Source organism: Aythya ferina (genome assembly GCF_964211825.1).
Source record: "Aythya ferina genome assembly, chromosome: 7".
NCBI lineage: Eukaryota > Metazoa > Chordata > Aves > Anseriformes > Anatidae > Aythya > Aythya ferina.
Genome location: NC_140302.1, coordinates 37,630,471 through 37,651,839, shown reverse-complemented (window position 1 = coordinate 37,651,839; position 21,369 = coordinate 37,630,471). Strand labels below are relative to the sequence as shown.

General features: G+C 37.1%; 1 protein-coding gene across 2 annotated transcripts in view; it reads right to left on the bottom strand.

The window, feature by feature from the left end:
* Positions 1–21,369, bottom strand: part of INPP5A (inositol polyphosphate-5-phosphatase A) — a 242,488-nt gene that overhangs the window by 60,258 nt on the left and 160,861 nt on the right. For both annotated transcript variants that reach the window (XM_084526367.1, XM_084526366.1), the window contains exon 9: positions 15,003–15,087. In XM_084526367.1, the coding sequence (XP_084382493.1) occupies positions 15,003–15,087 (85 nt within the window). The remainder of the gene's footprint in view (positions 1–15,002; positions 15,088–21,369) is intronic.

Below are 21,369 nucleotides of genomic sequence, written 5' to 3'. Positions count from 1 at the left end.
GTGGTCCTCTAACTACCCAATGACACGGAAAAAAAAATCCAAGGAAATGGCAAAAGTCATTTGAAGCCAGATGAAAGATCCTAATGACTCTCCAGAAATGTCCATCTGGGCAATTTACCTTGTTCTTCCATAGGAAGACACCATAAAGGAATATGATAATTTTCGAGTATTTTATTGGCATACTCTTTACTCATTAAAGGAAAAAAAAATCTATTATATGATTGTTGAGAATAACATCAGACTGTATAGGTCAAAAATTGACTGACATCACTCTGGACAAGCATTATTGAGACACACAAAGGAGCTGTTGTGCCTTTAAGCTTATGGTACATTGCAATGCAGTAAATGAAAAGCCACTATTATGAGGGGATGTTTATGTCAGTGTCTGAAACAAATCTTCTTTTTACTAGAATAATGCTGTCTTAAATTGTTAACTGTTGATCAGATAAACAACATGTGATAAAGATCCTATAATCTCTTTTCATAAAATTCATTTTAACTCTTTAATGGCTTTATATATTAAATTATGACGTTATTGAGCCCTGCAAAGGCTTTTAGTAGCTCTAAATAATATCGTAACAGAGCTCTTATGTAAGCAGTAATGCAAAAAATCATGATTAAATTTTAAATAACATAAATATTAAATGCAAAAATTTTCACAAGACGTAAGGTATCAGTCACCACCAAGAACTTGTCACAACCTCCTACCCTCTTCACCAAGAAAGCCTATTTGTAGGGCTTGGTGTAAGAAGGAACTAATTTGATTTCCATGGTCAGCCTGTAAATTTAACAGATGTTTTATGCAGTGCAGGATATACAGAACCTCTATGGCACTGTATTACCAAGACCAAGGTGATGCTATTTCACAAATGCAGCTTGCACAAGATATACTCCTAGTGGTCCTTCAGTCTTTAGACAGGACATATGGAAAGCAGAATGGTCCCAACATAATTTCAATCCTTCTACCTTTTCAGTAAGTAGCTAAAACAAATGGCCTTTGGATGAGGGGAACATTTAATGCTGCACTGTCGATCTCCTCTCCTAAGCCTCAGGGATGAAGTTTAAAATAAGGCAATTTACTACTTGCTGATTATATGAATCAAGCGACAAGAAGACACTGGACATGTTTATGAAGTCAGAACAGATGGGTCCCTCCTTCAAAGCCCCCATCTCTCAGCAGGACTTAACAGGTACACTCCCTGCTAACCAGATTGGCCTTTGCTCCTTGCCAGATAGACATCATTGCCCTTGGCTGGGACAAAACTATAGTTCTCCTGAACAACATAATTTCTGTGACAGTCCATCTCCTTTATGCTGCACAGATGCTTGAGCAAGACTGGAAGGAAACGGTCCAGGCACTAATATGAGGAGAGGGAGCTGGGCACTGTCTGGGGACAGGTGCTCATGCCATGGGAGGCATTCCCTGCTCAGGGGAGACGAGAAAGCTTGAACTAAATAACATTCGCTTGTATGGCAATCTTGATGCAGAGAGCTCTGAAGAAGCTGGAGGAAAGAGAAATAGTTAAAAATCTAACACTGCCCAAGTGCTTTATGTGTAGGCCTAAACTGTAAGGCTACAAGCCAACATACAATGTAGTCAACACCTTTATCTTAATGACTTCACGACAGAAATTCCATTCAGAACCAAACTCAGGAGAACCTCAGAGAAGAACCTTGCTTCTTCTCTGCAAGGGACGATTCAATAACTTGCTGATAAGTAAATATACAACTGTGGAAATATACAAACAGAAATGAGCATTTTGTAATTTTTATGCAAGTCTGAGTGGGATGGAAACAAATAGAAATAATATCAAAATGGATTTATGGAGTTATATATTTAGAAAGGTGTTAATAAAAGGAAAGGAAATATACTGAAGCACAATGAATTTAGTAGAAATTTGTCTACTGAGTTACTGGAATTTGCTTAAATTACCACAGTTGAAAGATTTATTCTGGAAAGTTACTCTGTTCTGGTATGTGTTTTTTTTTAAACTCAAATTGGAAGATTTTTTGACTGAAGACTGCACATGTTGTTTGCTCTTATTTATAATGTTTATTTCAATTAAACCTTATCAATATCTTGTTTTGTTTAAGGCAATGACCTGGATCCTGAAAAGAAAGAATGAATAAGGTTTGTAACCATTCAAAAAGCTGAAACTTGAGGTACTCTATCCCTGACAGCTTTTACAGATAATAGTAGTATATTTTTGTCATATACTATACTATCAAGTCATGATGGGGTCCTGTGGCCATTAGTCACTGATACAGCAATAGTGCTTAAACTACTTAATATTGGAGTCAATAAATACCTTTCTAACCATTAAACTTCACAGTAAAGCTCTTCTGAGCTGAACAAAGCAGAGCAGCTTTCCAGCTGCAGCAAGGCCTTAAGGCAGCACTGTGGTGTGACAATGGATGCAGAGCAATACTGTGTCTTGCAGCTCTCACACAAACCAGTTTGTCCTGTGGGAAGATGATGCATTAACTGGGCCTCTGTGAAAGAAGATGTGGTATCTGTCTTTTACTCTGAAAGCTCAGGTACCATTGTTACATAAGAAAAAGAAAGCCATATGAATATAAAGATTTTTATCTGTCCCAACAGGAAATGAAAGTGACCAGGGTTACAGTTAAATGCCAAGTGCACCAGCAAACAAGTGTCTGTACACAAAGGTGGTTGCTGCCTACCCCATACAAATGGCCTACACAAATAAGCTTTGTATATCTGGAACATTACAATTTGTCCACTCTCTATAAATACTACATTTAGCATTAGTTAGTGGCAAGGGGGTGCTACTATCAACTTTTTTGTTCCCATTATAGTAATGACAGTTCCCTATCCCCCAGCACTAAATCTGTGCCTAAATCAAAATAAAAATCTTCCTCCCTACCCTGATTGAATATCAATCTTGATTCCTGTGTTTCTGTGTATCCTATAGAGGCAGATATGATCCTGTTCCTTGATTTTCATATGGATGCCCAAATCTTTCTTCATTTAGTTTTTGATAAGCAAACAAAATATCATTCTAGATCACAGGCTGTAATTTTGAAAATTCCCAAATTCCCCTTCTAGGCTTCTACTAATGACAATCACAATACATATATGTACACTTTTTTTTTTTTTTCTATGAATGGGTGCCTTTTAGATACTAGTGTGTAATTTGTCCATAGACATTAACACTTTGTGTCACAGTAAGAACCAGTAATAATCACGTATTTCAAAAGAATGCTTTTTTTTCTTTTTTTTTCCAGGTACACCAATTTTTTTCAAAAATTACATAAATTTGGGATGGTCAAAAAATATTATATGGCATCTATTCGGGTGATATTTGGCCTCAACTCAGTTGATAAGTTTTTATACTGGGTATAAGCAGAAAAAAAAAATCATAATTGGCTTTAGTTAAATATACATTAAGGGTTCTCACTATGCATTATAATACTTCATTTAATTATTTAAATTATTGCTTCTTTTATAGAAATAATTTTCAAGTCAGGAAATTATTAATGTTTACTTATATGTATGTTTTTTCTAGCTACAGCCCCTGCAATATGATAAACCCTCTTGCCCTGTGTGAAAAAAGCAATTGATTGCTAAAACTCTTAAGGGAAGTGGTGGAGTCACCATCCCTGGAAGTCTTTAAAAGACGTTTAGATGTAGAGCTTAGGGATATGGTTTAGTGGGGACTGTTAGCGTTAGGTCAGAGGTTGGACTCGATGATCCTGAGGTCTCTTCCAACCTAGAAATTCTGTGATTCTGTGATTCTGTGAAAGGTAAGCATGCAATAAAGTGCTTTCTGTATTCTGATTCAAATGCTTCATGTGTTACAAGACCCCGGGCACTGTCAAAGTATTTGGCAAGCAAATGTCAGGATCTGTTTTGTAATTAGCATGTCATCAAGCAGGAAGTAACCTGCAATCCCATCAGGTAGATGAGCATTGTTAAATCTTGGAAAGTTGCAATGGAGACCTGGAATCTGGCATTCTGCTACGACATTTTTTATATGTGAATTTGCAGAAAGCTTCAGCCTCTTGAACTAGACAGCTTGAGTAAAGCTTCAAGGTTTCCCTTTGGATATTTTTCTCTTCTGTACCAGGAACAATAATCCTTGTGCTAAAAGTGATCCGCAAGCCCATGACAAAAGATATGCCCTCTCCAGAAACTTTCTTCTTCCCCCTGCACCTTTCCCCACCATTTAGTATATAGCACAAATCTATGAACTTGAGCCATTCAGTAATAGTTTGTCCTCAGAAACCACCACTTCTCCCAAAACAGCCCCACGGGCCAGTAGGTATATCCTGCAACCAGTGAAAAAGAAGGTTTCAGACACCCAAAATGTCATCCATCACCATCACTGTAAGCTAGGTGATGAATGGCAGGTGTGGCAGCAGCCAGCTCTGTCCCGGGCTGTGCGGAGACGGGCGCTGCTGGTACCGCTGTCACCCGCCGTCAGCCAGTGCCAGCTGAGTCTCCCAGCTGCTGCCACGCAAGGCATAAAACATACACTCTGAACAATCACAGCAGCAGAGCAGAGCTTATAGGCTGCATTATTAATTAGTCTAATGACGCTCAGCCCTATTAGAAAGCACAAGATAATTGTATTTAATTTGTGTACGTTTTAATTATGGCCCAAGCAGTGCCAAATTTGATCAACGTATCATCTTTTCTGTTCTGCTCTGTAACCATGTTTGTATTAATTTGCATCTGAAACAGGAGGAGCTGCTAAACCCTATTGGGAATAGTGTTCCTTTTAGTTTTTAAACACTGCCATCTTTCACATCATGACGCTGTGCAAGACCTCTGCCTGCTGATAACAGTGTCATCTTTTCCTGTGGCCACAAATTAAAAGCAGGTTTACGACCACATGCTACTAGACCCTCTAGGGCCCCAGAGAAGGCAGCCAGAGAACAATTCATTCACTCATCCCTCCCCTTATCCATGATGGAAGTAGAAACAATTGCATCATTTAATTTACTATTGCAACGGGGATATGGCTCATTGGCCCCTCGTTGTTTTGAAGATGGATTTAATTAACCTCCTATGAATCTTGCCAATAAGCATGGCAGCATCAGTATGGAACTGGAAATGTTGAAAAATCAGTTGGAGAGATGGGTCATCAGTATTTCTCAAGCTAGCTCTGCTGAGAGGACTTACGACTACTACAGTGTTACAGCCCCAGCAGAAAGCAAAGGAACATACTGAGTTAATATACTACTGACTTACCTCTGGGAATCTAAGCTCAGGTTTGACTTAGACTACTGAGAAAAAGAGAGGTAATTGAATAATTCCTAATAGCCACATATATCTTTAATACAGAAGCCATTTGCGATCACTGGAAAATAAATAATTGCAATTAACTACACTGTTAAGTAAATATAAAGTCCCTTGGGGAAGCAATCTACATGCTTTTATAAGTCTGGCTACAATATGAAACTCATCACGATGTCTATGAGAGTAATTTATAATGAACGTTTAGCAGGTGCCTCAGATGGGTTGCTGCAATTTACATTCATTAATAAAACTGTCCTTATTAGACCCCAACTTTTATGCATTTTAATTTAATAAATCTTTATTACATGTTCATTTTACATTTGATTTTGTTTTGAAGATGTCATAGAATCAGTTTAACTTGTAATGAAAGTTAAAAGCTTTGAGACCCAGTTATTTACAATGACCTATTTGAAAAGAGAAAAAGAATCTAGCATTTTAAGCATTTCTAACTAGAATAAAAACACGATCTGAAGTTTGCAAGCTATTAAGAATAATTTATTTAATTAAATGCAGGTTTATCTTAAGAATAAAGCAATGTGATTTTTCTTTTTGTAAGGATGGCTTAGTATCACTTAACTAAAGGAAGAAGGGAATCCTGTTACAGTTTAAACTGACAGTCATTATGGAGCAAGGAACACATTAATTGAAAAATACAAGAAAGAAAGAACAATTCCTTTCATAAAAGGGCTCTTTTTCATGATTTGTAGCACATTATTAGAAGCTCTTCTAACTACTTGAAGATTTAATAGGATGTTATGAAGTTTGGGTAGTCTTGGTTCAGTCAGATTTATGCAAGCCTTCATTAATTTGTTGCTTTTGTAAGAAGGGATCTGTCTGTGACAGCATTTGCATACCTGTACCTCTTTATTTTGTCCTGCTGTAAAAGCTACAGGAAGAGCGTCTGTCTTTTCTCAGCACAATTAAGCATTCTTCAGTGCTGCAGTCAGCCAGAAGACATACATGTATAACCTTGTCTCAGAAATATGTAAGAGGCCTTTTTTGTCCGAGTCAGATTTTGAGCCATTTAGAAGCATTACTGCAGTGTTTTATTGTGTGTGAAATGACACCTTTGTTTGTCTAAAAAGATTTGTTAATCAGTTTCAGTTCTTGCAGAAGAAAGAAAAGATAAAAATTGGACTGTCAAATGTTGGTGTAAGCCTAGAATAGACAGAAATAGTTTTCTTAGCTGTCAACAATTTTCATTTCATCAGTTTTTCCAACCCTCCCAACTATATTCAACAAGTCATCACTAAAGAGCAATAAAGTTTGAGATCAGCATCAAAATACGCACAAAGCATCTGAAAACGTATTTTTATTGCTGTGTGCATATTCAGTATCTGTTCTGGAACCACAAAATAGACTGTGAAATGTGTACAACAGGTTAGTTTCTCTTGCAGATTTTGCAGCTGTAAGGAGAATAAAATCATCTAGTTATGTGCATAAACACCAAAGACTGAAACATAGTTGTGAAGTTACACTTCATAATCCAAACTATTAATAACTTTACATCAGCAACTTTTGAGTATAGCTTTTGATATTCTATCAATAAAAAAGAAGACTTTTCCATATACTTTATTGTTTTAAGACCTAATTTCAATACTTGTTAAATAAGAACTAGTGGAGAACTGTAGACATACAGCTGTTCTTCATATCCCATCCAGCAAATGGAGAGATGGGGTGGAGCTGTGGAATTGGGAGCAAAACCTTAAGAGGGATGAAGAAAAAAGGAACAAATGAGCTAGAGAGAAGATTGGGTGAGCACAGCCACAAACAAAATAAATGTCTTGAGAGAAGCAAAGTGTATTTTTTCGTGGCCCCAAAGGCAGAAAAATATACCAGTTCAGGATTGGGACAAGAAAGCACCTAGGTAAACAGTAATAGTTGAGGGCTGAGATGGGGAATCCTTACCCAGGCAGCTGACTCAACATACAGAATGATCTTTGCAGGCTCTTGCACTTTCTAGTTGTGCAAGAGCCTGCAACAACTGATTTAGTTGTTTAGTTAAATCTCACTGCCACATCTGATCCAGTTGCTGGGAAGATTCCTTCCTTGTGTCATTTCTCAAGCTGTCATTCTCTGAGGTGCTTCAGATGTCACCTGTTCACCTTCTTAAACACATTTCTGCTTTCTGCTAGCAATTGTCCATTTCTCATATGAGCCAAGACTTTCTGTAATTGCAGCACCAAATCACTACGCAGTTATTCATTTTCTCATTCTGTTGCATGTTGCAGTGGGAGAAATCATAATTAAAGCAGGGAAAAGAAAGACTTTCATCTTTTTCATATTTTTTGGCTAAGGATTTTTTGGATAAAGGCCCTTTTTCATGCCTTAAAATGGTTTTACTTGCCCAGCACCAGACAGCTGTGATGCGGATTGCATACTTGAGATGTATTTTCATTTTTCTATTGAAAAAGGATCCAACTGAAAAGTTTGAGACGTCTCAGCTGTTCACATAAACCAGATGTGTGGTTACTACAATGCACAGGTGATACCCTACTATTTAGGAATGATTTGGGACACCAATAACATTCTGGGCTGCATCAGGAGGAGTGTTGCCAGCAGGTTGAGGGGAGTGATTCTTCCCTCTGCTCAGCAATGGTGAGGCCACTTCTGGAGCACTGTGTCCAGTTCCGGGTTCCCCAGCACACAAGGCACATGGACATACTTGAGAGAGTCCAGAACAAGCCCACAAAGATGATGATGGAGTGAAGCATCCCTCATATGAGGAAGGGCTGAGATACCTGGAACTGCAAGGCTCAGGGGGACCTTATCAATGGTCTGAAGACCCAATGGGAGGGAATGGATAAGATGGAGTCAGGCTCCATTTCAGTGGTGCCCAGTGACAGGACAAGAGGCAATGAGCACACACTGGAACACAGGAGGTTATCTCTGAACATGTGAAAACATGTTTCAATTGTGATGGGGACCCAGTACTGGTATAGGATGCCCCAAGAGTCTGCATTTTTGAGCATATTCAGACCCCAACTAGACATGGTGCAGAACAACCTGCTCTAAGTGACCTGGCTTAAGTAGGGGGTTGGACTAGATCTTAAGAGGTCCCTCCCATTGTAAACAATTTGTGGTTCTTTGCTTAGAGTTGTTTGAAGATCCAGCCTGTTTGAAGATACAAGTAAGGTCTGGACCAGCACTAGTAGTCAGGTTCATAGTCTAGTTGGAAGAGTAGAACTAACATAGTGATTTTTAACCATAATTAAAGACTCATGAACTTGAAAGAGCACATCTGCTAAGAACAGGTTTCCTGAACATATTTGTTTCCATTTCTGAAAAAGGTTTCCAGAACATATTTACTTCCATTTCTGAAAATGCCTTTTAGTTCCCAAGTTACAGATTTGAAACATCAGCTATTCTAAAAATATTCTGTAAATATTCTAAAACGCTTAATGTAATAAGTATCATTATCATATGGATTTACTAAAGAAAAAGGTTTCTAATTTTTTGTTTCAATTTATTAAATTGCTTAAGAATACATGTATGTAAACAGAGTTATAGCTGGATGAAATGCCATATGCAAAGTTTGTTTTCTGAAATAAAATAAATTGTATTAAAGAGAACAATGTTCCAAAGATATAGAACATGATCTAAAAATACTTTAGTGCTTCAGTAGTGTTATGCTGTCCACTGCCATACTACAGATGGTTCGCTTATCCTGCACTGAAGAATTCAGCAAGACCTACAAGAGTTTACCACTTGGGTATAGCTGAGATCCTGTATGTATAGACATCTGACTTTCATTACTGCCTAGAAGATATGATGTCTAATTTGGATTTTGAAAGGGAGGCAGAATTGTCCATGCCCACAACTAACTAGACGTATAGGCAAGAGTTTCAGTGGATAACTGTTTGTTTGTTCCTGTTTTATTGTTTCTTTTTTTTTTGTTTTAAATACAAAAATAGAGTAATTCTTAAAGATTAATAAAGACAGTTATTGTGGCCAACTGACAGCAAAAATACTCTTCCTAGTGGCAGAACCACCTAACACTTGAAAAGTGATTTAAATAAAACAACCCTGGTAAACTGTCTCTCATGAAGTTAGAAAGAACAGAAGGAGAAATATCTCTACCAACAGCCTGACCAAAGCTGTCATCTGCGATGCTCTTGGCTGTTGCAGTGAAATAGTGACAGGAGTTATCTCCTGAATGATGCTCTGCATAAACCGCCAAGTTTTAGCAAGTGGGCAGGCTAGTACGAATGAGAACTCTTTCCTTTTTAAACATCTGCCCTAACAAAGGGGAAAGGGCACCTCGGCATGTTAAAGACACAAAATGACAGCCCGTGTGGGATGCCAGTGTGTAGGCAGCCCCACAAATTTACCAACGGGGGTCAAGACCCTCCCACTTGCATTTCCATAGATCTATGTGAGTTAAGAGGAAAGGAGAGATTAATAGGGCCAATTCTGCTTCCACATTTATTCTAGTAAGTGTTTGTAGAGCTTACAGAAAATAACAGATGCTAATCAGTTATTTCAATTAAAAAAAAATACATATGTATATAAAAATGCTAAAAGAGGAGATTTGAATGGCCTTGGCAGCCTGAAGCCTTGTGTCATCTACAGAGGTCGCAGGTGATAAACTGCTTGATCTTAGGGACTGACAGAAGAGAATTAACTTACTGCTTGCAGTTAGACATTTTATTTCATTCACCTATAGTAATTTAATTTCCTTAATTTCTCACATCATCAAAAAGAATCTATCCTCCTCAATTCTTAGTAATAAAATACCCCATTTATCCCTCCACAAACATTAGTTCCCTCTTCACCCTTAATGTGGTTTAGAGATTTTAGTATCCTAATTTTATGAAGCTGATAGACAACCAGTCTTGCTTCATTTTAGAACCTCCTAATATTTACCCTATTACACTTTTTGAAGAACCAGAACACTAACTCATGATTTTTATGTTTCCAGAATATTCTTCAACGTCAGCCTGGAGTACACCTTGTTGCTGCTGGAGATTTCTTTCAAGTCAAGCCTCATCAAGCCTCCTTGCAATTCAGTTTTAGAAGATAATTTCTCAACAACAGAAAAACTACCTTTGTCACACACATGCTTTTGTGTCTCTTGGTGAGAGACATACACGCATTGCATTTCTGATAACCATTGTCTTACAATGGCCTATCTGTATTATGTTTAAAACACAGGGAGAGCAAAACTTCCAGAAAAAGTATAGGAGAACCATCACCTACATACAGAAACAAAAAAAAAATCATGTTTCTATGAAATGTTGTGACAATGCCTGAATTAGAGACACTGACAAGCTGATTTAAACTAGAATTTGATCAGATATAAAAGCTTACAATAATTTTGTATATGTTGTAAACACATCTACAACAAGCTGGTAAGAAAAGTGCTAGAAAACACCCAGAAGCAGTGGGTAAATAACTAGAATACTCTATCTCATCCAAGAGATCTGGCATTGAAAAAAAAAAATAATCAGTAGGCAAATATTTGAATTTAAACATCAGTAAAATACTAAAACTTGGTCAACTTTGTAAGTGTAGGATTAAATAAATTTAGGAAAAAAAAGTCATAAAAAAATCAGAAAAAAATAAAGTCTTTGTGCGTGCATACCTTAAAAGGATTAAAACCTGAGGAAAACTAAATCTTTCTTTTGTATGTATTGCATTGGTAAAGGAATTTCCTACTTACTAGGCTTATTTTTAGAAATGCTTAGAGTACGAAAGATGATGAGCTGAGGATGTCTAGCACTAAAAGAATGCAATGCCAGCATGACATATGACAAGCAGCAGTGCAAGAGTGTAATTTGTTGCTCTGAACTGATCTACAATTGATCTTCAAAAAAGTGGTACTTACTAAGAGGCTTGACTACAAACTACAAACAGAAGATTTTCTGGATGTTTTCCAGTAACACAGTAGTAGCGTTTATCAGCTCTGTCTGTCCTTAGGCAGAGGGATGAACATCACAGTTCAGCCATGTAGAAACACCAGGACGTGTAAGGATCAGGCCCCCAGATGAAATGACCAGAGCACACTGGGAACTGGTTCAGCACATCTACTAGGAAGATGCACTCATGCTACCTCAGCACTGCTTGGCCAATGACAATGTTGTCAGTGCTTTAGACATATTACAGATGAAAGGAATCTTCCAGCAGCGTCAGATAGGCATTTGTAAGCTGAACACGCAGACAGACTAGAGCATTCCCCATTTCTTGCCATGCAGCTCCTGTTTGCACAAACCTGAGAAAACCTGGTCGGAGACCCTCCAAGAGGTTTAAAATGCACATTGACAGGAGCCGGGAAAGTCCACATGCTTGACGTTGAGCAGGACTTAATCTCCTCAAGCCCACATTTGGCCATACACTTCTTCCCCAGAAAACCTGACTAAAATGGAACTTTCTCATTGGCCTGTTTCAGAATGAGGACAACTTTGAAATGCTTTAATATGCTGAGCTGTAGGTAGTTCCCTGAACACCATCATACCAAGCAGCAAATTATGCTCAAGTTATAATTCAAATATACTGTAAAACAATTGTATTTGCTATGCCTGTTATGCTACTGACATCGTATTTCTTTCTTGCTGGTTTATCCCTCTGGACAACACACTTGTTAATGTACATATGGATCTCAGAATTGCCAGAAGCCTTTACCTGTTTTATTGATCCCCCCTGGATTACTCCAACAACAGTAAAGCAGATTTTCCTAGCAAGGAAATCAATGACTTTAAATTAAAGTTCCCATAAAATATTTAATAAATTATATATTAATGATTTATTATCTATTAATTGTGAATTAATACGTGCAACATTTTTAGCATCTGATTTAGCACCCAGTCCTTCAGTGTCTGGACTCCACAGCTCCCAGATTCTCCCTTTCAATGGCTTAAGAGAGAAATTCTTTAGAAATATACTTCATTCTTTGTGTTTGGTATAGGCACAGTCTACAACACATCTATCAACGCATCTTCCAGTGTCCGAGTGTTCAGCACACTGTGGTCTCAAGAGGGAATTCAAAAGGTCAAAAAGAAAAGCAGAGATAAATTTAGTAATATATACACAAAGATGATAGCTCAATGGATTAACCCTTAAAATTCCTAGCATTAACTCCACTGCTGATAGTCAAATAGATGTTTCATATCAGCAGTTTGCACAGACACACATTTAAAATGACAGAAGGGGCCAGGAAAACGATCTGTCTATGCACAGGCACAGGCTAACACTTTGGCTTGCACTAAGCATTACATAAGGCTAACCCTAACCTTAACCAAGTTTTCTAACCCATCTAAACATTAGGAAACACTTTTTTATGGTGGGGATGATGGAACACTGGAAGAAGTTGCCCACAGAGGTTGTGGAGTCTTGTCCTTGGAGATCTTCAAAAACTGCCTGGACATGGTCCAGGGCAACCTTCTCTGGGTTGGACCAGACGGACCCACAGATGTCTCCAACCTTAACCGTGATTAACCTTAACCTTCTCTGATTCTGTAATTCTATGGCCTTGCTCAAGGCACTGCGCCCTCTGTTGACTTTGGAAAAATGGCACAGCTGAGAAGCACCATTCGTAAACTAGTTTGTAAAGTGATTTGGGATTGCATATTATATACAATCAAACCATTAAGTCCTATCTGGTACAATACCTACTAGAGGTGGTATGTAACTCCAAGCTTCCAAATTATACTTTAGAAACTGATCTGTTTCATCGGTGCCAAGACTTTATTGTCAAAACAGTATGCTACACACTTACTATTGATTCATTCATGACAGTTCTGGTGTCAAGATGCTGCCAAAGACATTCAGCTTGTACCACCACTTCTGTGTAGTAAACTGCATGAGCCATACGTTTCTTAAATCTTTTGTATCTTCTGACATACCAGTTTATAAACTGTACCAAATGCAGACTTAATGCAACTTTAATTACATATGTATATGTGGAAGTGGAAGTTTCTAGACCAACTTTAATTATGTTTAACTGATGTTGCAATTGGTCTCTCATTATATGATCTAGCTGAGTCAAGTTCTGTTTAACGGGATATGTTACCTGTCAAATAAAACAACAGAAACAACAGAAAATGTGCATTACTCTAACATTTTTTGAACTCACACATGCATACATTTTATCTAGGAAGAATGGGTAAGAGAGTTTAATTCATCTTCAAATCACACCTTTTACATAACCTTGTGTACTCATGTATAACAACATTAATTGACATTGGTGCAGCATTTCGTAAGATGAAAAGCGCAGTGTCAGGATTGTGAATCTCCTGTACCCTTACCACCTTACCATTGTGCAATACACTCAGTATGCATCCTATGTGGTTAGTGACGTTATTTTGTTAGGAGCAGACTGCTTTGAAGCTCACAAATACAAAAGTAGAGGTCTTAATTTATTGTTAATAAAGAAAGCATTCTCTGCAGGTTCGGTCCTGCAAACTGCGATGCACAAAGTTTGGAAAAACTTACAGTGCTCTTTGTCAATGCAGGGTGTAAAAGATAATTCTGCTGGACCATGACTGATAGAGATGTTCTCAGACTACACATTCTCAATAATACTGCACTACTAGTGAATTAAAAAACCAGACATTTCAAAAACAAGTTGCCTATAACATTGATGATAACTATGGGAACAACAGCGTCAGAGGGCAGGATTTAGTCTTTATTATATGTTCATGATATGAAGCTGCATATTCTAAATCATTGACTTGAGTTCATGTTCAGTTATGCTTTACGTTTGTTGGTTAAATGACTACAATGTCTAAAGGATTCTGAGAAGGAAGTTATTAGCTACATATACTGTGCTGTCAAACTCGTATTTTTCAACAGATGAAGGACTAATCATTATGTAAGGAATGAGAGCTGTACTGTACCTGTATGAAAGGTATCCAGCCTTTGACATACAGGTTGCTTACTTACTTCCTGCTACTTGATTTACAAAATAAAAGCTTTTGGTTTAGAAGATACATGCCTATCCCCAAGGACACCAAAAAGACACTGCAGCTACTCTGAGAAAAGCGGGAAATCCATGAGATTAACTGTTTTTCAACATGGATATTATTTTTGACCCCAAGCTACCTGGAGCAGAACTTTAGCAGTGAGGTCAAGGTAATCTCAACTCATGATGAAAAAGGTTTACTATATTCCCTTTGCCTTTATACAAATCTTCCACTCACCCTTCCACACTCAGATGTTACTGTCACAAAGGTTTGCACCAATGTCTGTTCTTATTTTTAAAGTGTTGAATTCTATTACAGAAATTTAGGAAATTTCTCATTTTTTCCCCCACCAATTACAGTAAAAGATTGTGAGATTCACTGTGAGCTCCAAATGTATGACAAAAGTCACAAACATACAATACAAATGTGGTATCCGTTGCTGAAGCTAAAAGAGATTTCAAAGATGCCTATCAATGAAAGAGACTCTTCTATGCAATGTGAAGACTCCAAGTCTGATCTTAGATGGGTAGCCATGTTTTTCCCATTTCTATACACAGGACCATAAACAGGTAGTATGGACTCTTAAGCCCATTCGCATTTACATCTCACTCTACATGTAAGAAACACTTTACACACCACTACTTAGAAAAAATGCTGATGTTAACTATGTTTTTCTCAATTTCCTCAGCAGTTTCCCAGCACAGTCATTTCTAGGTACCTGTCAGATGTTCTTGTTGACAGTATTCTTAGCCAAGCTTGATGTTAACATTAAGATTAGTTCATTAAGTCACTTTTAACATTTCCACAAAAATGAAAATGAAAAATGAAAGTCCTACCTCTACTACTGCTTTGGCATCCAGTCTAAAATTGAAATCTCCAAAGACGAAATATGAAACTTTCTCAAACCGCTGATCTATAATTCTGGAAAAAAATAAAAAACAAAAAAACAAAACACAAACAGAACTGCCATTCAGCTTTATGTATATGTGAACATGTACAAACGCGCATATCTTACTTCTAAGTACTACCTTAGAAATAATTATTGGAATGATCAAAACTATCAGCTTATACTGAAACAATCTTCTCAATACATTAACCATGTTTTTGGACTGATCATCCTTGCTCAGGCAATTGTGTCCAACCCCATTAAAATAACGCATTTGAATTCCCCTATCTGTCTGAAAGAACAATCTAGAGGAATGCTAGTTTGCAGAAGTTAGTAAAAAATCAATACAAAACCAGCACTTGGGCAAGAGAGAAACCTTGAGGGCATCCTAGAGGTACTCCACACCTTTGAAAAGTTAAGTATATGTGCTTTGGGATGGGCAACTAAATTAGAAACTCCAAATTGGTAGTAAATTCAGAATTCACCTACCTTCAATTCTGTGTTGTGTATTTATGTATCTGTAAGATTGTGATCATAGCATTTACTAGTGTTTGTTAATATTCTAAGGACTTTAAAAAGAGTGATTTATTAGTGCTAAACATTACTGATGCTGATTAAACTACACATTTTTTCCTAGATTATCTATGGTTCTCTGAAAGGCAGTTCTCTTATCTTGAAAGCAAATTTTCACTGAGATTGTAGCTAACCCCTAAAAGGTGATCTTTCCAGATGCAGAATAAAGATTAACTCTTTTCTCAAGCCTTTGCTCAGTAATAAACAAGGAAATGAGGCATTATTGTTCATCTTACAAATTTTGTGTTACTAAAAATTGTTATTGTATTATTAGTTTATCTATTATTAGTAACACCTGTTTGGTACTCCTAACAATGTACAGTTTTACTTGGTTCCAGAGATCTTGACATTCAGAAATCCAATGAGTCAAGCTTAATTTCAAAACAAGAATCAATACAATTAATTTCCCATCAGTAGCCAAGGACGATATGGAGTGAAATGTGACTGTTACAGCTACAAATAAAATACACAGACAAAACCCACAAAAAATGGACTGACACACTAGATGCACAGTATATAAGAAATAAGGAACAAATGCAAGGCAATACATTATGTACATTCTGGGAATATATAAATATGTAAGCACTATGATGCCAGAAACCCCAAATGAGAAAGAGGCAGAAATGCAAATAGATAGGTAAATAATGACAAAGCAGTACACAGTAAGCAGGCCTTCTGGAACAACATTGCCCAGAAAGGAGGCATTCATTTTAAATGGTTTTAAACCTTTCAATGTATTACATCCATTTAGATACTTCAAAGCTGTAAAGAAAGATACAACATTGGATTTACAGTGAGATACTACTCCTTTTATCTCCGTTTATACTATCTCACATTTTTAGTTCACTGTAATCTATTGCATAAGGAACATTATTCAATTGAAAAATTAATGTGCATTGGACCTAAGGTAGTGATCATCTGAAGTGAAAACTCTTGTAAAGACTTTTCTGGTATGAAAATCTCAAATCCTCCATTCAGCTGACAAATTATTGCAGGTACTGTTAATAAATACTGTCTACTGTCAACTCCTAGCAAGCATCAAGAAAAACCTGTCATTCTTGACCTGTACGTAACATTAGTTTGATTAGTGCCCTCCTGGCACATTAAAGGAAAACGAGAACTTAAAAGTTAAACCATTTACTTTACCTTAATCTGCTAATACTACAATTGCTAGATCTGATATGCAACTTGTACATAAGAAAAACTGATTTTTCTGCAGCAACTTTCCTGATTCATATCCCTTTGCCCACTGCCATTTATTGCTGACAAAAACCTGAGAGATATTGCAGGAATGACATCAAGGTCTAGAGAAGGCCTCTCAAAGCAAATTGATATTATGAGGATGATGTCTGAGATTATATTATGCAAAGACAGATTTTCCAAATAAACAGTCTGTTCCAAAAATAGCCAGTTAAAATGTCTGCTAACCAAATTAACTTGAAAAACCTCAAACAGTTACTGATGAACAAAACAGCTTATTAGTCTGCTCCTGAACAATTAATTAAAATTCAGTCATTTCATAGTTTTACACATTACTTGATTACTTGATTTACACATGATTTGCATACAAATGAATGCCAGCTTTAAAATGGATAGTTTTAACCAGTAGCTCCCCTTGTAGTTTCTCTTGATGGATATTTTAGAAAAAGTATCTCATTACAGATTGAAATAAAATAGTCCAAATATTACTTCTCAAGAATGATGTTTAAGTGGCTTCCGATGTATCTCCTTTTCACAAGTGGTGAAATTTAGGTGTACAGTAAAATTAACAACAGTGGTACAAGGCATATACATGTATACGTACTTATTAAATGATCTGGGATACCTAACAATAAAAATGCCTTAAATGACTCAACTAGATGTTTATGTTTGTCACATACTATCCTGGACACTGGGACTTATTATTAGTTCAAGAATTCCCGAATTTTAGAATTATTTCAGCAGTGTGGTACTCTGATAGCTCTAATTTGAAATACTTACTGGTGCCTGTAATTCCATTGAATCAATAGCACAAGAACTATCTCAATTATGCTTTTAGAATCAGAATCAAGTTAGCAAAGGAGACAGCAATAAAGAAAAGTACAGCAATATTTCCTCTCCCAGCAGCAATGCAGGAATAACATCCAGCATTAGGGGGATTTGGATAGAACTTGTGCACTGTACTGTGAAAAACAGTTTCACCAGGACCAAGGATGCACAAAGAAGGTGTTAGGACTGGAGCAAGAACTGAAAAAAAAAAAGTTCCATTCCTTGTTTCTGCATTCTAAGCCACAAATATATAGCTGATAAAGTGTAAAAGTAAATGAGAACTCAAAAGACTATATTTGCTTTTTTAAGAAAGAGCACTTGCAAATGAAGTAGGAAGGCTTCAAAATCTATGCTATTTACTTTGTTATTCGTTGCTAAAACAATACCCTTGCTTTAACCATGAATCAAATAATCCTTTAAAAATGTTGCCATGAATCAGTCAATGGAGTGATAAATTTGAATCATATAAAAAGAAAGCAGCCAACCTATGTCACCAGCACTAATTTAATGCTTTTATTGGGAGTACCTAGCGCTATTTCTTTTATCTTGCACTTGCTGACTATTAGATTATCCAGAAGGGCTTCAATGTTCTTGAAGACTCTATACATTCCTGTACAACTCTTCTAAATAGCTTGTAATAAAATAGGTGGCTTTCAGTTAAAAATTTCATAACTTATGAGAACCAACAAGTACTTAACTTTTGTCAACTAACTGTGCTGTTTATTGTGACCATACCAGGCTGTTAAGAGATTATAGGCAATCATGACATACCCAACACAAATAATACAGAAAACTTTTCAAACAGACTACAAGTCTTCCCTTACAGAAAGATGTCTTTCCTCTGTAATGGCTTGAAGAACATTTTTGCTATTCTAATCCTTTGTTCTTGCTGCAGAAAGTATTGCTTATGAAAAAAGTTTATTTGCATATATAACATGAAAACCAAAACCAAACCCAAAAACTTCTGTGCAATTTAGAAATCAAAATAACAAATAGAATATGGTAAATACAGACCACCGGAAAAAATTCCCACCTATGACAGGATTTATTGCTGACCGCCTTAAACTCTAAAGTGTGCAAAAATAAATGCCATAGATTATTTCTCTTCTACTAGTTCCAAATACACAGTGCTTAAAATTGCATAGGAAATCATAGAATATCCTGAGTTGGAAGGGACCCTTAAGGATCATCAAGTCCAACTCTTGACACCGCACAGGTCTACCCAAAAGTTCAGACCATGTGACTAAGTGCACAGTCCAATCTCTTCTTAAATTCAGACAGGCTCGGTGCAGTGACCACTTCCCTGGGGAGCCTGTTCCAGTGTGCAACCACCCTCTCTGTGAAGAACCCCCTCCTGATGTCAAGCCTAAATTTCCCCTGCCTCAGCTTAACCCCGTTCCCACGGGTCCTGTCACTGGTGTTCCTTGATAATATCATCAGATGAGCATTTCCTCACACTTGGAACACATTACCTTAACTATTTTGCTTATTTCCAACTAATTCTACATTTTTAAGTCATGGTGCAACACTGAAAGTCTTTTGGACTGCTTGGACTATTCTCTGGTTCTTTTTAAAATTTGTTGTATTTTCAGAAGAGACAAGCAATCCACAGATGGTTTCTGAATCAGTGATGAATAGCTTTTTAGACATGACACAAGAATAAAACATTCAAGCAATTGTAACTTTCAAGTAACGTTTCCAGTCAAAGTCACATGCTTAAACGTTTTGATGTCTCAGATCCATGGTTCACTCTGTTTATAAGGAAGGAGTAAACTTCACTGGTAAGGGTAGAAATTAATGTGAAATTACTATAGCAATTTGTTTGCTGAAAAATAAATGTTTAACTCTTTTTTTTTTTTTCCTTTTTCTTTTTTATTTGTGGTCCAATAACTGCAGTTTGTCTTACACTGGCTATCAGCAACTACATTACAAAGCCAGAAAGGTTACTGGTGCTACACTGGACATGTAGTCATTCTGTTCTCAGTAGGACTTCTAGGAAAGCTACCTACTACTGAGCAGTGCTTTGTAGCCCAGCAGCCCCCTCACACATTTTCCAAAAGATCTCTGACAAAACCTGTTATTTCGGATGTACCAGGAGAATTATGAGAAAATGCTCAAACCATCTGAGCGATGAAGCTTAACAGCTTCAGTTTGAGCTAAATTGCCTGTAGTGATCACACCTCCCAGTTCAGACCACAGACCCATGCAATTGGCAAACCTAAAAAAAGTCAAACAAATGCCACAGTAAAAGCAAATGGATTTGGTCTTAGAACCCAGTATATGTCAAGTTACTTCAATGAAAGGGTGTACCTCTAAGTCTGGGTGACAGTATCAAGTAAAAGGACTGTGAAGGTTAAGTTGATTCAAAGCTCTTTATGAGGATATCATATTCTTATCAAGACTCAAATAAATAAGAGGTAGAGGTTCCTCTTCTTCCTGATACTCCTGGAGATCTGGGACTAGTTATTAAATTTATTCTCTACATGAAATACCTAAATGAATCTGTTAGTGTGATCTTAAAATGAACAGTTCCATGTTATTGGAATCATTGAAATCCTTCTGTAATTTAGTTTTGCCATTTTGAAGTACTCACAGTCACTGCAAATAAAGATACTTTATGAAATGTACCCTCTTCTGTAAAAGTGATATGGTGTACTGTATGCATGTTTCACAACATTGAAATTCAGGCAGAAAATACTAGGGCAAGCAGAAACAGCATAGACTTATACTTCCTTTCCTACTTATCCCCCTCCCATACTGGCACCAGAAAGGAGAAGACAAGGGAGCATCTAAATATCAGCAATTTGATCATGGAAGAGAGCAGCTGAACATGATTCACTGTGACAAGAGGCACTGTGATTTGGCTAAACCATTTCTCAGGGCACTTTGTAAGGAGGATCAGCAGCATTATTCCTTTAATAGCCATGTCTAATGCAATAGCCAGCTGGGTTTTGTCCCAGACCAAGGTATCAGCATCAGGTCAGAAGGTAACATTCTGTTTACACGATTATTTCCTAAAGCACTTATCTTCTCCACGGTGTGAAAGTTGACTTTTCTGTTTGTAAGGGGGCCTAAAGAATTGAGGGAATGGGAAAAATTAGCTACACTGAGCTGGAGCTGAATGGCATTAAGTGGGAGGTCTGAGAAAGGCTGTGGCGGCACTCAGCAGGACACCTTATTAGCCGCGTCATCGCAGTTCATTCAGGCAAGCCATACCAGTGTCACCAGCGTTCCCACACAAAGACAAAGTTCTTCACACAGTCTATAAACATGCTTCCCTGGCCAATTCATCCTGACTTGACACCACTGAAAAGAAGGGCTTGAGGGTTCTTTTCTTTTTTTTTTTTTTTTTTAAAAAAAAAAAAGCAAAACACAACAATAACATAACAAAACAAAACAAAAAAACTCGCAGCTCTGCCAAGCAGGCTGAATGGAGGAGAAGGAGGGACACTGTCACGTTGTTTGGGAAGAAACAATCCAAAGGTCAACCCATATTTTATTCAGTGAGCACATTTATGTAATAACTAAATGCGTTTAAGCTAAATACTAACTCGTATGAAAGCTTCCGTATCTCTCATACAACTTATGAGGTAAGAAGTTATCCTTTTGCAATCTCTATATTTTGGCATATTATTCATTCAGAAGGATTAAAGACATGAAAGCTGCTTTTACAGGGAAAATGTGATTGCCTATATATAGTGCCCTTTCCTAACTAA